The sequence below is a fragment of the Cebus imitator genome, unplaced genomic scaffold (assembly GCF_001604975.1).
Source record: "Cebus imitator isolate Cc_AM_T3 unplaced genomic scaffold, Cebus_imitator-1.0 Scaffold235, whole genome shotgun sequence".
Classification (NCBI taxonomy): domain Eukaryota; kingdom Metazoa; phylum Chordata; class Mammalia; order Primates; family Cebidae; genus Cebus; species Cebus imitator.
Genome location: NW_016107550.1, coordinates 2,318,076 through 2,333,223, shown reverse-complemented (window position 1 = coordinate 2,333,223; position 15,148 = coordinate 2,318,076). Strand labels below are relative to the sequence as shown.

The 15,148-nt window shown below is 37.1% G+C and overlaps 1 protein-coding gene across 1 annotated transcript; it reads left to right on the top strand.

Moving 5' to 3' along the window:
- The first annotated feature begins 77 nt into the window (after nt 1-77).
- LOC108282161 (ATPase PAAT-like) lies at nt 78-911 on the top strand. Its single transcript, XM_037727629.1, has one exon. The coding sequence runs from the start codon at nt 307-309 to the stop codon at nt 643-645; it is 339 nt and encodes a 112-aa protein (XP_037583557.1). The 5' UTR covers nt 78-306; the 3' UTR covers nt 646-911.
- Nucleotides 912-15,148: the final 14,237 nt, after the last annotated feature.

Sequence of the window (15,148 nt, the reverse complement as noted above, 5' to 3'; positions counted from 1 at the left end):
CTCGTGTCCGCGCGCAGTACACCGCGCCTGCGCATAGTCTCGAGCGCCAGAGCGAGGGGCTGCCAGTGCACACGCTCCCCTTTCGTGCTTCCCCGCACAGTTTGAACGCCGCTGCTGAGTCCAGTAGGTACATGCGCATGCGTGTCTCTGGTGCCTGCTCTCCCTACCAAAGCCACAGGCGGCGGGTATTTGACATGAAGTGAGCCGGAAGTCGCTCTGCCTGCCCATTTCCACGCGGCCCTGGCCGACACTCGAGCACTGGAAGAGAGGTTCCGGGGCTGGGCTGACCTGGCAGGAGGCGGCGGAATGGAGACGCGGACCGAGGACGGGGGCCTCACCCGCCGCCCCACGCTGGCCTCCTCCTGGGATGCCACGGGCAGGGCCCTGACCCACAACCTCCTTCTCACCCGGGCGGGTCTCCGCGCCCGTGACTTCTACTGGGAGGAGCTGCAGGCGCCACCTGCTCCAGGGTGCGCCGGGTCGACGGGAACGGGGTCGCTGCGCTCGAGACTGCCGCGCTCCTCGGGAAGCTGTGAGGGGCGGCGGGAGAGTCTGAGCCCTGGATCGGGGAGAGCAGTTGGTGCCGGGTCTCTGCCGGGGAGGGGGGCTGCGAGGAGGCCCCGGGGCATGGGCGGGGGAAGGTGACCCTGAAGGTCCCCGTCAGGCGTGACAGCTCGTCGGGGCCGCTGTCAAAGTCAGTCCGCCCTTCTACCCCCAAACAAGCCAAACTCCTATCCACCAAAACAGGCTGTGTAAAAAGTCCAGCTATAGACGACCGCTGTCGACTTCATTTCGAAAAAAATACACCTTGTCTTTTCTTGCGTTCTGCTCCCACTCCTATACACAGTAGGTGTCCAGTAATTTATCGGAGAATCAATTGCAGGGGACTGAGTAGAACGTTGATGATTGAGGAAAAAATAAAGGGGGAAGCCCAGATCTGTGACGCCTCCATTTCCTTATGAATCCTGTGTTGAGCATCTGTTAGAAGAAACCCCCTGGCCTAACAGGTGGGCTAGGAGCCATGTTCAGAGAACTATACTGTGTGATGTTTTCACCAGTTTTCCCCTCAGCCAGGATCTGGTGATTTTGAAGAGAAGCTTGGACAACCAAGATGATAAACCCTTGCTTCCTTTACCTGAAGTTTGGCCCTGATGGAGGTGAAGAAATCGCTTCTCTTGACATTTTAAGTTCAGCAAGAAATATAGAAGAGTACTTCGGAGAGAAATACTGTGGAACCAGTAGGGGCAAGAGTGTTTGTACTGTGCTGGATGACAGGTATGCGACTTGTATACGGGAAAGTGTTCTTCTGAATTAGTGTTTTGATTTTCCTCACCTTTTGAAATATTGATTGATTCTCTGACATTGATGCTTACATTAGAGAGGAGAAGATAAAAACGTACCATGGGCATAGAAGGTTACACCCTTAAAGCATCTTCTAGGCAATCTAGATCAGCTTCTTCATTTTTAGGAATGTGGAAATTTAGAGCTAGTAAAAGGGAAGTGAGCCTGGAGAGGGTCACACTAGTTAAAGTGTCCAGGCAAGAGTGCAGTCCTTATTGCTGCTTCTTGACTCTCTCCATAAACTCACAATGGTCTGTTTTCCAGAAGTTAATCTGACAGTCAGTCTGGAATTTGATCACATATTTTGTAAGGAAGCGCATTACAAACATGTACAAGCCCAAGGTTGTGCCACACCAGCCTATTTAGTCCATATGCAATGTGTTATAGTTTGATCTTTTCTCTAGTCCCTTATGGGAACATTCTACACTAATCTCACCTTAATAAAATAAAAACATCAACTATTTTATAAATTATGCATATTAGAAATAATAAATACACAACACAGTGTTATTAATTAGGTCACTTGAGAAGGGATCTCTACTCTTGGTCCCCTACCCGGCAAACTGAATCTCAGGATTTAAGTAATAGCCTGGAAACAATTTATTTTTTACTGCAGCTCTTTAAAATGATAATTTATACAAGTGAAAAAAATTATTCTATTTTATTTTTGGTAAACACAAAATTATTTTCTACAAAATTATTTAATATTGGCATCCTCCACTCATGCCTGTAAATTAAAGGTAGGTCGTTACTACATTTTAACTAATTTGACAATTGCAAATGTTTATGTATAATATGTGCTGTCGGTTTCTTAATACAGTTAGTCCAACTTGGTCCCTGTTTATATGAAACTATGGTGCCAAGAAAACCACGTTTTGGCCCCATTATATCTAAAAAGATAAGAATTAGAGATGTTAAAGAGGAAAGCACCTAAAAGCTATTTGGACTGGTCCCTTGAATATGAAAAATATTGTTGAGGTGAACTTTAGTGATGTCTTCAGAATCTTAGAGTGCTGAGCTACAAATCAGCCCAAAGTATTAATGCAGTTATGTTACTCACTGGCTGAGTGACCTTGGGAAAATCTCTACATTTCTTTGTACCTACCTCATGGGTAAAGTAGAGAACTAAAGAAAATAAAGCATTGAATTCTTCTTATCTCCACATTACTTTATACAGGGTTGTGAGATTTACTTTAAGGAAGAAGTTGGCTAGGCATGGTGGCTCACACCTGTAATCCTAGCACTTTGGGAGGCCGAGGCAGGGCAATCCCTCGAGCCCAGGAGTTTGAGACCAGCCTGGGCAGCATAGGGAGAACCTGTCTCAAAAAAGTAAAAAATAATAAAAAGAATTAGGAAAAAGTTAATGATTTTTATAGCAAGCAAGTAACAGACTTACTGATCAGATTGTTCCAAGACATTGTTTTGGGTAGTATGTATTAATAGCTTCCAAAGTCATTTAAATAAAGTGATTTATTCAACAAATATTTGAGTGCCTACTGATACCAGATACAGACTGTAGTGGGCATTTAGGAAACAGCAGTAATAAAATAAATTGGAGTGACTGTTGTTTTCCTCAGCTAGGTCATGTTGCTTATATTCTATTGGGATGAGACAGGTAATGAACACACTGAATAAAATTGTGTTTTATTTGGTGGTGAGAAAGGCTATAAGGATTAAGAAGCAGAATGTGGATAATAGGGAGGATGAGAGGTGAGTGTTTAAATTTAATGGGGTGTTTCCTTAATTGTGAAGGATGGTCACATCTTTGGTGCCATAGGTCTGGATTGACCTGTGTCTTTGGGTTACATATGGCTCTGTATGTGTCTCTGAAGATGAGTATTTTTTGTAACTATTCTGTGGAAGTATATGTGAGTGCAGAGGGTCATTTCATTTAGGAAAATCCCAAGCATACTAAAGCTTATTCTGAGGCAACAGAATGTGAAAGTTAAAAAAAATAGTTACTGATACATATTTTCAAATACTCAGTAGTAGGTACTCTACTAGAAATTTTCGCACATAATCACAACCACCACGTGAAATCGTTGATATTATCTTCCCTCATCTTAAATTCTGACTTGGGTTTTGGCATTTGCCCAGGATCATATAGGCTGTAAAGAGCAGACTCATAATTGAACTCTGGTCTTTCTCATTCTAAATCCTGTTTCCTTTCCACTTTGATGCTGTTTTCGGTGCTGCACATGAAATGTCTTTTGGCTCATAAACATGGATGAAGAGACGCAGCATAAAGCATTGGAGAGGGCACTGTTATAACAACTAGGAAAGCTAGGTTCCAAGCCTGACTTTTACTAATTGAGTAATCCTTTGATAAGTTAGAAAATTACCCCTGACTTCATCTTTTTAAATGTGTAAACCAGTGGGTTGCATTAGACCTTCTTGACTCTGCCTTATATTTCTGAATGGCTCACTTATATTTACTAATTCAGTAAACACTTTGGATGGGCTTCTGAACACCCTTATTTTATATTAAATAATATTATAGTAAACTGCAATGTGTTAAAGTCTCAGATTGACATAGTTTGAGTTGCTTAAATAAATGAAACTTTAATTTTACCTTCTTTTGTGTATTTAGTATATTTTTTTAGTTTGAAAATGACATTGTCTTATATAAATTGTTCTTCTGAGTTTCATAATAAATTGGAACCTCTGACCATTACTGTATTGGGGAAAACTTGAAAATAGATTTAAAATTTATATTTGTTTTCCTGAATACTTTACTGTTGCTGATAATACAAAGAAGTGACCTTAAATAGTGAATATTGTTTAGTATTATTATTTATTTTCCTGAACTTTGTATTGTAATCATTGCTGTCCTTTGGTGAAAGGCAGTGTGTGTTCATCAGTAAAGCTGTGATACACACGAGAGCAGTTTCAAATTCTTCAACAAGCTCTCCTGCTCTAAAATCAAGAATAGACCTAGACAGGCTCCAAACCATAATGGAGTCCATGGGGCCCAAGTTATCTCCTGGAGCTCAGCATTTGATGAATATGGTTAGGTTTCAGCAGCGGGTAAAGTAGAAATGGATGACTTTTTAGATACCGTTAAAAATGTCAAAGCGATGGCTTTTTATAAGTACATGTAGTGATGTAAATTTTTTCTTTGAAATTTTGTAATTGATTTAACTTATCCTTATTTGCTTGTGTAAAAAAATAACATTTCATAGACTTACCCTGTTACAAAATGTTTTGATTACCAATCTTCATACTTTTTCATGAATTCATTCACACATTCATTCAGCAAGTATTTATTAAGCATCTTAGTGAACAAGGCACTAGTTTGAGTACATTTCAGGGGCAAAGATTATCAGTTAGTTTATAATTTGTCTTTAAGGATTTACATTCTAGGACATATAAGTGGGGAAGGATGAAGAAGATTAGGAAAGGCCCACTAAAGGAAGTGGTATTTTATCTAGGCCTTTAACACAGAGGATTAGGCAAGTAAATTTGGAAAAAGGACAATTCAGACAAAAAATGGGGTGAATAAAATCTTCAATGCCAGAAGAATTGGATGTGGCTGAGAAAGGAGTAGTAGTTCATTTCTCTGAAGCAGAAAGGTAATAGGGGAAGTGTAGAGTAGATTTCAGCTAGGTCATAATGAGAGTTTTGAATGCTACTTTATTTTTTGAGATGGAACCTTGCTCTGTCACTCAGACTGGAGTGCAGTTGAACAATCGCGGCTCACTGTAACCTCTGCCTCCCAAGTTCAAGTGATTCTCCCACCTCATCCTCCCAAGTAGCTGGGATTTCAGGTGCTTGCCACTACACCCAGCTAATTTTTTTTTTTTTGTATTTTTAGTAGAGACAGGGTTTCACCATGTTGGCCAGGCTAGTCTCAAACTCCTTACCTCAAATGATCCACCCACCTCAGCCTCCCAAAGTGCTGGAATTACAGGGGTGAGCCACCACACCCTGCCTGAATGCTACTTTAAATTTGTAAATATTTCCACTGTCATGTGTAAGGCGAATCAAAAGAAAATGAGACGACAAGGAGAAGACCAGCTACATGTTATTCCCCTCATCCAGATGACTGGGAATGAGGGTCTAAGACTGGACATAGTAATGATGCTGGATGGTGAAATGCTAAAACAATGGGACTTTACAACCAACTTAATATTGGTATTGTGGGAGAAAAATAGAATCAAATGTGAAATTGAGGCTTTAAGGATGGCAATGCCAATAATATGAATTCAACCCAAAGGAGGAGGATGCTTGGAGGAAAAAGGAATTTAATTTTGGGTTTTAGCTGTGAATAAGATATTAAGAATATAAAATAGAATATTTTATATAGAATAAAATACAATATAAAATAGAATATTTTATAAGACATAAGAATATAAAAAGGAATTTAATATTGAGTTTTAGCTGTGAATAAGACATTCCCTGGAAGACTGTTGCAAACATCTGGAAACAGAGGATTAGGAGAAATGGAATGAACCTTCAGTGGCTGGAAGGGAAGTTTAGGGGTATACTCACAGTAGCTAACAGGGAGTGTGGTGAAGGGAGGACTGAAGCAAGGAAGAAAGACCCTTGGAGAGTAGCTGCATTTGTAAAGATATAGAGAGGAAAAAGGAACCAGAAATGTAGAAGGCAGCAGTGTGATAGAGTGGCAAGAGAAAGATTTGATGTCAGTTGAGGTGACTTCAAGCTCTTGTCCCACCTCTTTGTAGTTCTGCATCCTTTGGGCAAGTTGATACATATTTTTTTTTACTATAAATTCTTCATGTACAAAATCTAAGTGATAACACTGTAACAATCACAGGATTGATGTGAAAATTTAAAATAAATAATACAAGTAAAGAACTTGTAGATGTGTGGCCTACAGATACTAATGTAGTACCAGTATTACAATATGGGCTGAGTTAAGAGAACCAGGAGAGATGATTATAGAAACGACACAAGGAAGAGTTTCAAACAAGAGGGAAACGGATACTTTTCTTCCACGCCATGATCGATCTCACCTGGAAACCTCAGGAGGTTCCTAACTAGTCCTCCAGCTCTGCTAAAATCCATTCTCCATGGTACACTCAGAATGGCCTCAAAGTTCTCATCCTTCTCCTGTGTAAAGCCTTCTCATTGCTTTCCATCACACCTAGAATTAACCTTGAATCCTTTGATCTGTAAGATGTGGGCCCTGCTTGCCTTCTCAACCTCATCTCCTGCTGTGTTTCCTTGGGTAGCTTGTTCCAGACATTCTGAATATGTGTATTCCATAAATATCCAAATGTGTTTCTACCTTAGGACCTTTATGCTTGTCACTGTTTTCTTTCCCTAGATCTTGGCATAACTGACTTTTTCATATCAGATTTTGGCTTAAACGTTACAGCCTCAATGAGATCTTCCCTAACTACCCAGTTTTAAGTAGCCTTTCCCTCCAAATCTATATCACATTTTCTTCAGAGCCCTCTTGACTATGTTTACTGTTGTTTATGTGTTGGTCTGTTTATCTCATTAAAATGTAAGCTTGGTGCAATAGACACCTGGTCTTGCTTGTTTATAGCATGGAATATATATACAATAAATGTGCCCTTTGGATGAACAACTAAGGACTCCTTGGAGATTGTGAGGGGGGTCAATTTGAATAGTGATGAGGTGGAAATCAGATTTTCAGGGATTTGATAGTAAATGGGTTTTTGGAATGTGGAGGTACCCAGGGTAACAAGGGTTTGTTTCAAGAAAAGTAGAGATAAGGAACTTCAAGAATCCCTTCAAATGTTTATAAAATGCAGACTCCTGACTCTCACCAATGCCCTGAATCCTCAGGGGTGCGATTCAGGAATTACTATTTTAAACAGGCATCTCCAGATGAGTCTTATGCATAGTACATTATGAATATAAACTCTGTCTAGAGCTTTCTTTGCATATGGAAGCATATACCTTTCAGTAAGTAAAATGTGTTGTAACAGATTCCCACTCCCCAATGCCCCCCACCTCCCACACAAACACTTGAAATCATTACATCTGGAGACATTTGGGGAACACCGGGGGAAGAAAGAATGTTAAATCTTCCTTTTAAACATGCTAATAAAAGACTTACTTCTTAATAAGAAAGTTCTTGTTTATGGAGTTAACAAACCAGACATCTATATATTGTCTCCCTGGAAAATGTCATATAAGCTTTGTGACTATCTGAGTATAAAATGGGGATGTTTCATGACCAAAACAACTCTTGCGTAATGGTGTAACTATACACATTGTCTAGGCAGGGTCTGTCCTGTGTTAGAAGTCTCAGCCACCCTCAGCTTTACCTCTGCATTGACATTACTTGCTTTCTTGAAAGTTTTACTAAAGTTTGGTATTCTGAGTCATGTGAGTCTGAAATGGTCATCTAAACTTTTGTGATATCTTGATAAATATAAATGTTTTTTCCCTTGTGTTTGAAGTTCAGATTGCTGGCTTTGTTTATGCTTCACAATTTAGAATATTGAGTAGGAATTCTGTATCAAAGTGTGTAATATACTGTTGTCATTTAATGTTATCTGAATGAAAGGATGGTATTCCCCATTTTCTCAAAGAATATATTCCATTATTCATGATTTATACTGTTTACTTTTTCCCTTCCAAATAAAAATAGCTTTATTGTTTTTCTTGTTTTTTCAAAATGATATGATTTTTTATAATAAATAAGTAAAAATCATTTGAGAAATCCTGTAAGATATTCAGAGATAAAACACTTGACTTTTCAGAAATTTCACAGGGTGTGTTCACATACATGAAATTATATATATACACATATGTTTATATAGTTATTTACATATTCATATATAAGTATATTGACACAATTCTGCATAAATACTTCTCATGTTCCTTTATGCTGCTCTATAGTCATTTTCCTCTAACATATGAGGGCCACATTCTAAGCAAGAAGTATATCCCTATGTCATTTTTAATGACTGTATACTATGTCACTTTATGAATATTTTGTACTTATTTAATCACTACTAGATTAGTGAGTAGATTCCTCAAATTTTTTGGTACTATGGTTAGCACTGGAAAGCAGAAACTTTTAAGAAAATTGTCAATTCTTGTGACTCAGTTGAAAGTACTGCATTTTATTACTGTAAATTAAAGAGTCCTTTGTAGTGGAAACATTAAAATATGCCAGTGGCACTTTACTAAGCATTCTAGTATTTAATATATTTTTAGAAAAAACTACTGTTAAATGACTAAAAGCCCCAACTGTGGAGTTAAGTGTCCTCAGTTCATGTTGCAGTTCAACCACTTACTGGCTGTGTTACTTTGGCCAGGCTACCTTTTTAGCATTTGTCTCTTCAATTTAATTTAATATAAAGTAATAGTAATATCAGCCTACTTCATAAGGATGTTTTGTTGATCAGATGAAATAGTGCACAGTGCCTGACTCATACTCTGAAAGTTAACAGTCAAGATTACTAATATTAACATTTACTTATCTTGTTTAGAATTGTATTCCTATCAAAGATTAGCTTCAGTCAGTGTTGACCAATACTGGATACAAGCATATGATTGGACTACAATCCTCATCTAGCTTAGGAGCCTTAGAAAAGTCATCCTCCACTCCTTTTCCTTTTAGAACTGGATTGACATCTGCAAATGTGATGGAAAACTTAGAAGTTTACATTGATAAAAGTACACAGGCATCTGGTGGAGAGAATGCTACAAAGCTTGATGAGTGTAAAATTGTGCTACAAAACCATTCCCTTTTTGAAAACGATCTTAAAAATGCAATGTCCTCTTTCTTACCAAAGAAAGCAAGGAACAACTTAAATGTACCTAACTCTGAGTTGCTGCCTTTTCTCCAGAATTTATATAGTCAAGTTAACCATCTCTGTCTGGGACGTAAGGCTGACTGGCAGGAAAACCTCACCAAGACTGATGAAGGCAATCTTGGTGTTGGGTAAGTATTGTTTTAATATGGATGTAGTTTTGATTTAGTAGGTGGGAGAATTAGATGAGGAGAAAGAGAAACACATTTGTCTCAATGAGTGCTGCCTAACATCTATTTCAATAGAAAATTTTAGCAACTTTTAAAAATATTCTTTATTTATTTTGAGATGGAGTCTTGCACTGTCACCCAGGCTAGAGTGCAATGGCAAAATCTCGGCTCACGATAACCTCTGCCTCCCGGGTTCAAGTGATTCTCCTGCCTCAGCCTCCTGAGTAGCTGGGATTAAAGTGCCCACCACCACACCTGGCTAATTATTTTTGTATTTTTAGTGGAGACAGGGTTCCACTATGTTGACCAGGCTGGTCTCAAACTCCTGCCCTTGTGATCCACCTGCCTTGGCCTCCCAAAGTGCTGGGGTTACATGTGTGAGCCACTGTGCCCAGCCCAGTTTACTCCTAATATACTTGTAAGGAATAACTATTCTATAGAGGCCAATAGATTGTTTTGAAGGAAGTGCCTATAACTGGAGGTGTTGCACACTTGTCAGGCATTTTGTCAGTTACAAGCATTAGCTAATGGTTGAAGTTAAAAGTGGTCCGCAAGAATGAAGAGCAGCTATAGGAACCATAATATGTATATTATTTTCCTGATTGTACCAAATGAGCCATCATAACAGATATTCTTTGTAGGTCATATTTAATCTAGGCTAATTTTGAAGTCATCAAAAAATGTGTTAACATTGTAATCGTTTATAGCATGTAGGCCCTCATACCCTGGTCTCATAATTCTAAGTTTGTGGCAGTCCTGATTTGATTGAGGACAACCCAACTATATGCTGAGTATTTAGTACATTTCACATTCTTTACATAGACATAACGTGCTCAAATATTGCACTAGGCTAGAATTCAGGACTCCAGTCAGAGACCTAGCTTAACAATTTTGCCTTACTAGTTAAATCTTTTGATGTAGTTTTTTTTTTTTTTCCCAGTATGTAAAGTTAGATATTTGTATTGGTTGAAATTTGTTTAAGGTTTCCAACAGTGTTAAAATTTGGGGAATTTAATTTATTGAAAAGAAAGTGGTTCCTAGGATATAGAAATATATCATTAGTGTTCAATAATTGGTGGTGTACGTGAATGATAATTTCTTGTTATATGAGATGGCATAGTCTTCAATTGTTGATAGTCTGTATCAATGATAACTAGTTGTTGTATAATGGCAAAAAAAGAAAAATCAAAAGACTATACAGTATACAGGGATTCAAAAACTGCTTGGGACACTTCTGGGTCCAGCTGAGATAGCACATTGTCATTCCTCACAGATCCTAATTTTACAAATAAAAATCCTTGGACATAACACAACAAATAAACATACAAGGACTGTGAAAGGTAGAAAGAAGTCAGACTGCTTAGGGACTGTGGGATTTGAGGAGCAATGCAATGCTGAGGGTTTTTTTTGTGGGTTTTTTTTTTTTTTTTTTGCCTTCCGTATATCTTGGATGGGGTGCCTGAGAAGACTGCAACCTGGGACAACCAACGGGGACAAAAATTAAGAGCTTCAAGAAAGCCTATTTCTTCTAACCAAAGGACCAGAAAAAGGGAGTCCTAACAAAACAAAACCTTTCAATAATACTTGTCCTACTCCAGTCAAACACCAGTGGATATACTGCCCTCCTGCCTGCTCTGTTGAAAGAGGCAGTTATACTCTGGTTTCTCTATTGGGGTGGTATCAGCAAGCTAAATGGTGAGCTGTTCTTCCATCTCTCGCTCAGAGGAAGTGGGCAGCATTCCAATTCTGCTACTGAGATGGTATCAATAGAGCCAAGTAGAAGCTGAACTTCTAGCCCTTGCTCAGCCGAAACAAGCAATACTTCAGTTCTACCAGGGTGATGTCACCACCATGCTGCAAAGTCAAGTGATACTTTAATGTCCCAGCTGGGGTAAAAACCGAGGAAGGGAGAGTTTGCATCTGAAAATATCTAAAGAAATAATGGTTGAAATTTCCCGAAAGCCAAAATGGTGAAAGGCATGAACTTACGGATTCAAGAAGCTGAGTAAGTTCTACACAGGATAAATACAAATAAGCCTATGCCAAGTCATATCATAATTTTTTGAAAAATGAAAAGTTCTAAAAGAAAGCTGAAGAGAAACAACATATTCTCATAGAGAAATACCAAAATTGTTGACACCTGATGTCTTGTCTGAAATTATGGTGGCCAGTAAGAAAAGGCACATTTTTTCAAGTGCTGAAAAAGAACTGTGAGTCACAAATTTTATGTCCAGGAAAAAAATCCTTTAGGAATAAACATCAAATAAAGACATTCTTAAATAAATAAAAACAATTTATTTGGCACTGGCAGATCTACCCTTAGATAATGGATAAAGCAAGTTCTCTAAGGAAATGATGACAAAAGAATGCTTAGAACCTCAGAAAGAAAGAAGGATCAATGGAATGGATAAAAATAGAGGTAAATATAAGAGGCTATCCTTCTCATAAATCTCTTAAATCATGGATGGTTGAAGTAAAAATCATAACACCATATGATGTAGTACTTAATATCTGTAGAGGAAGTATCTAAGATAATTATGTTTTAATAATTACTTTAAATATAAATGGCTAGATTCACCAATTAAAAGAGATTTATAGGGTGGATTATAAAACACAACCCAACGATATGCAGTTGACAAAACACACTTCAAATATAATGACACAGGTAAGTCAAAAGTGGAAAGATATGTCATACAAACATTAATTTTTAAAAAGCAGAAGTCATATATTAATATCAGGTAAAGTAGGCTTCAGAGCAAAGAAATTCACTAGATAAAAAGAGGGACATTACATAATAATAAAAAGACAATGGCATAGTGAACCTAAATGGGTATGCACTAAATAACAGAGGTTCGAACTACATGAAACAAAAAACTGACAGATATTAAAGAAGCTATGGACATATCCATAATTATAGTTGAAGACCTAACACCCCATGCTCAACTCTTGATAGAACTATAGGAAGGATATAGAACTGAATAGCACACTATCAGTCAGCAGGATCTAGTTGACATTTGTAGAACACGCCATTTCAACCACGGCAGAACATACACTCTATTTAAGCACCTATGAAACATTCGCTGAGACCATATCCTTGGTCATAAAGCAAACTCTCACAAATTAAAAAGAATCAAAATCATGCACAGCATATTTTCTGATGATAAAATCAAACTAGAAGTCAATAACCAAAAGAAAAAAAAAAAAAAAAAAAAAAAAAAAAAAAAAAAAAAAAAAAAAAAAAAAAGAAAAAAAACAACAACAACAAAAAACAAGCCCTTAGAAATTAAACGGCATGCTTCTAAACAATCCATGAGTCAAGAGGAAGTCTCAAAAGCAATGAAAAAAAGAATAGCATAGAACTGGGAGAAAATAAAATTCCAACATATCAGAATTTGTAAGCTGCACCCAAGCAGTACTGAGAAGGAAATTTTTACATTAAGTGTATATGTTAGAAATAAGAAAGATCTCAAATTAGTAATCTAAGTTTCTACGTGAGGGAAAGAAAACAAGAAAAAGAAGAGCAAAGTAAACCCAGAGCAAGTAGAAGGAAGGAAATGGGGACAGCCAAAATGAATGAAAACAGAAAAACAACAGAGAAAAATCAATGAAACAAAAAGCTGATTCTTTGAAAAAAAAAAAAATAGATAAACCTGTACTAAGACTAACAAAGATAAAAAGAGAGAAGACAAATCAGGAATGTAACAGGGCATATAACTACAGATTTTGTGACAAGAGATATGAACCACTTTACACTCATAAAATTGATAGCTTTGATGATATGAACCAATTTTTAGAAAAACAATATAACACGACCAAGATGAAATAATCTGAATAATTTTGTGGCTATTCATGCTTTTTAGAAACTGAATTTGTAAAAGTCCCCAAAAGAGAAAGGTCTAAGCCCAGACAGTTTTACCAGAGAAGACTACCAAATATTTTAAGAAAAGATTATACCAATTTTACACAATCTCTTCCAAAAAGTAGAACTCATTTTATGAGGCCAGTATTAGCAAAACTGGACAAAGACAGTAGAAGATAAAGGAAAACTGCAGACCAGTATCTCATAAGTTGGTTGCAAGAATATGCAACAAAATAGCAAGTCAAATCTAGCAGTGTACCATATACACAAAACTATATACATGGCCAGGCGCAGTGGCTCACGCCTGTAATCCCAGCACTTTGGGAGGCTGAGCCAGGTGAATCACAAGGTCAAGAGTTCAAGACCAGCCTGGCCAACATGGTGAAACCCCATCTCTACTAAAAATACAAAAATTAGCTGGGCATGGTGGCGTGTGCCTGTAATCCCAGCTACTTGGGAGGCTGAGGCAGGAGAATTGCTTGAACCAAGACCAGGGAGGCAGAGGTTGCTGTGAGCCAAGATCATGCCACCGCACTCCAGCCTGGGATACAGAGTGAGACTCTGTCTCAAAAAAAGAAAAACACACACGCACACACGCACACAAATAAACCAAACAAACAAAACGAAAACAAAACTATATTTACCTGACAACCAAGTGGGATTTAGTCTAGGTATGCAAGACTGATTCAGTTTTAGAGAGTTAATGTAATCTACCATTTCAGCAGACTAGAAGAAAATTCATATGACCATATAAATTAACACAGAAAAGTATTTTTAAAATTCTAACACCCATCTATAATGAAGGGAACTCTCAGAAAACTAGACCTTGAGAGGAGCTTCCTCAACTTCATAAAGGATGACTACGAGAAACCTATAGCTAACATAATACTTAATGGTGAAAGACTGAATGCTTCCCTCCTAAGTCAGAAACAAGGCAAGGATGTCTTTCTCACCATTCTTGCTCAACCTAGTACTGGAAGTTACAGCCACAGCAGTAAGATGACAAAAAGAAATTAAATACAGATTGCAATGAAAGAAAACTGTCCTTATTTGCAGATGACAAGATGGTCTATGTAGAACATCCCAAGGAATTAAAAAAAAAAAAAAGATTTAGAACTAATAAATGAGTTCAGCAAAGGTCACAGGATGAAAGAGAAAAATATGCTTATCTATATTCATATAGATAAGCAACTAATCTATATTTTTTATAAATATATATTTTGCACCATGGATTCAACTCATTGTGGATCAAAAATAGACAACAAAAAAATCTGCAATTTTTTTTCTTGTCCTTATAAGTAATACAGTATAACAACTATTTACATAGACTTTACTTTTATTAAGTATTGCCATTTTATATAAGGGACTTAAGCATCTGCAGATTTTGGTATCGACAAGGGTAGGTTTGGAGAGGGAGGTCCTAGAACCAGTATCCCACAAATACTGAGGCTTAACTGTACAAACAATGACGTGAGGAAACCAAAATTTAAAACACAATTTCTTTTTATAACTCAGCTGTCAACAATGAATTATTAAATTAAATGTTGGCTTTCTGGTATAAAATTGTAAGAATAAAAGTAAACTTTTCAACTTAAAACAGACACACTCACTATACTATTTATAGTTGCTCCAAAGAAAACTGAATACTTAGGTATAAATCTAACAAAACTTGTACAGGGTATATATACATACATATATATATATATGCTGAAAATTGTAAAATGCTGATGAAACAAATAGGAGATCTAAATAAATTGAGGGACATATGCTGTTTATGGATTGGTGACTCAACATAGCAAAATTGTTAGTTCTTCCTATTGATATACAGACTTAATGAAATTTGTATCAAAATCCCAGCAAGATTTTTTTGTAGACAAAGGCAAGACTTTTTAAAATTGTATGAGAGGCAAAAGTAGTAGAATGGCTAAAACAACTTGTTTCTCTTTTTTCTTTTCTTTTTTTTTTTTTTTTTTTTTTTTTTTTTTTTTTTTTTTTTTTTTTTTTTTTTTTTTTTTTTT

What these genes read in the sequence shown, in the direction of transcription:
- LOC108282161 (XM_037727629.1), top strand. Translation starts at nt 307, where the DNA reads ATGGAGACGCGGACCGAGGACGGGGGCCTCACCCGCCGCCCCACGCTG.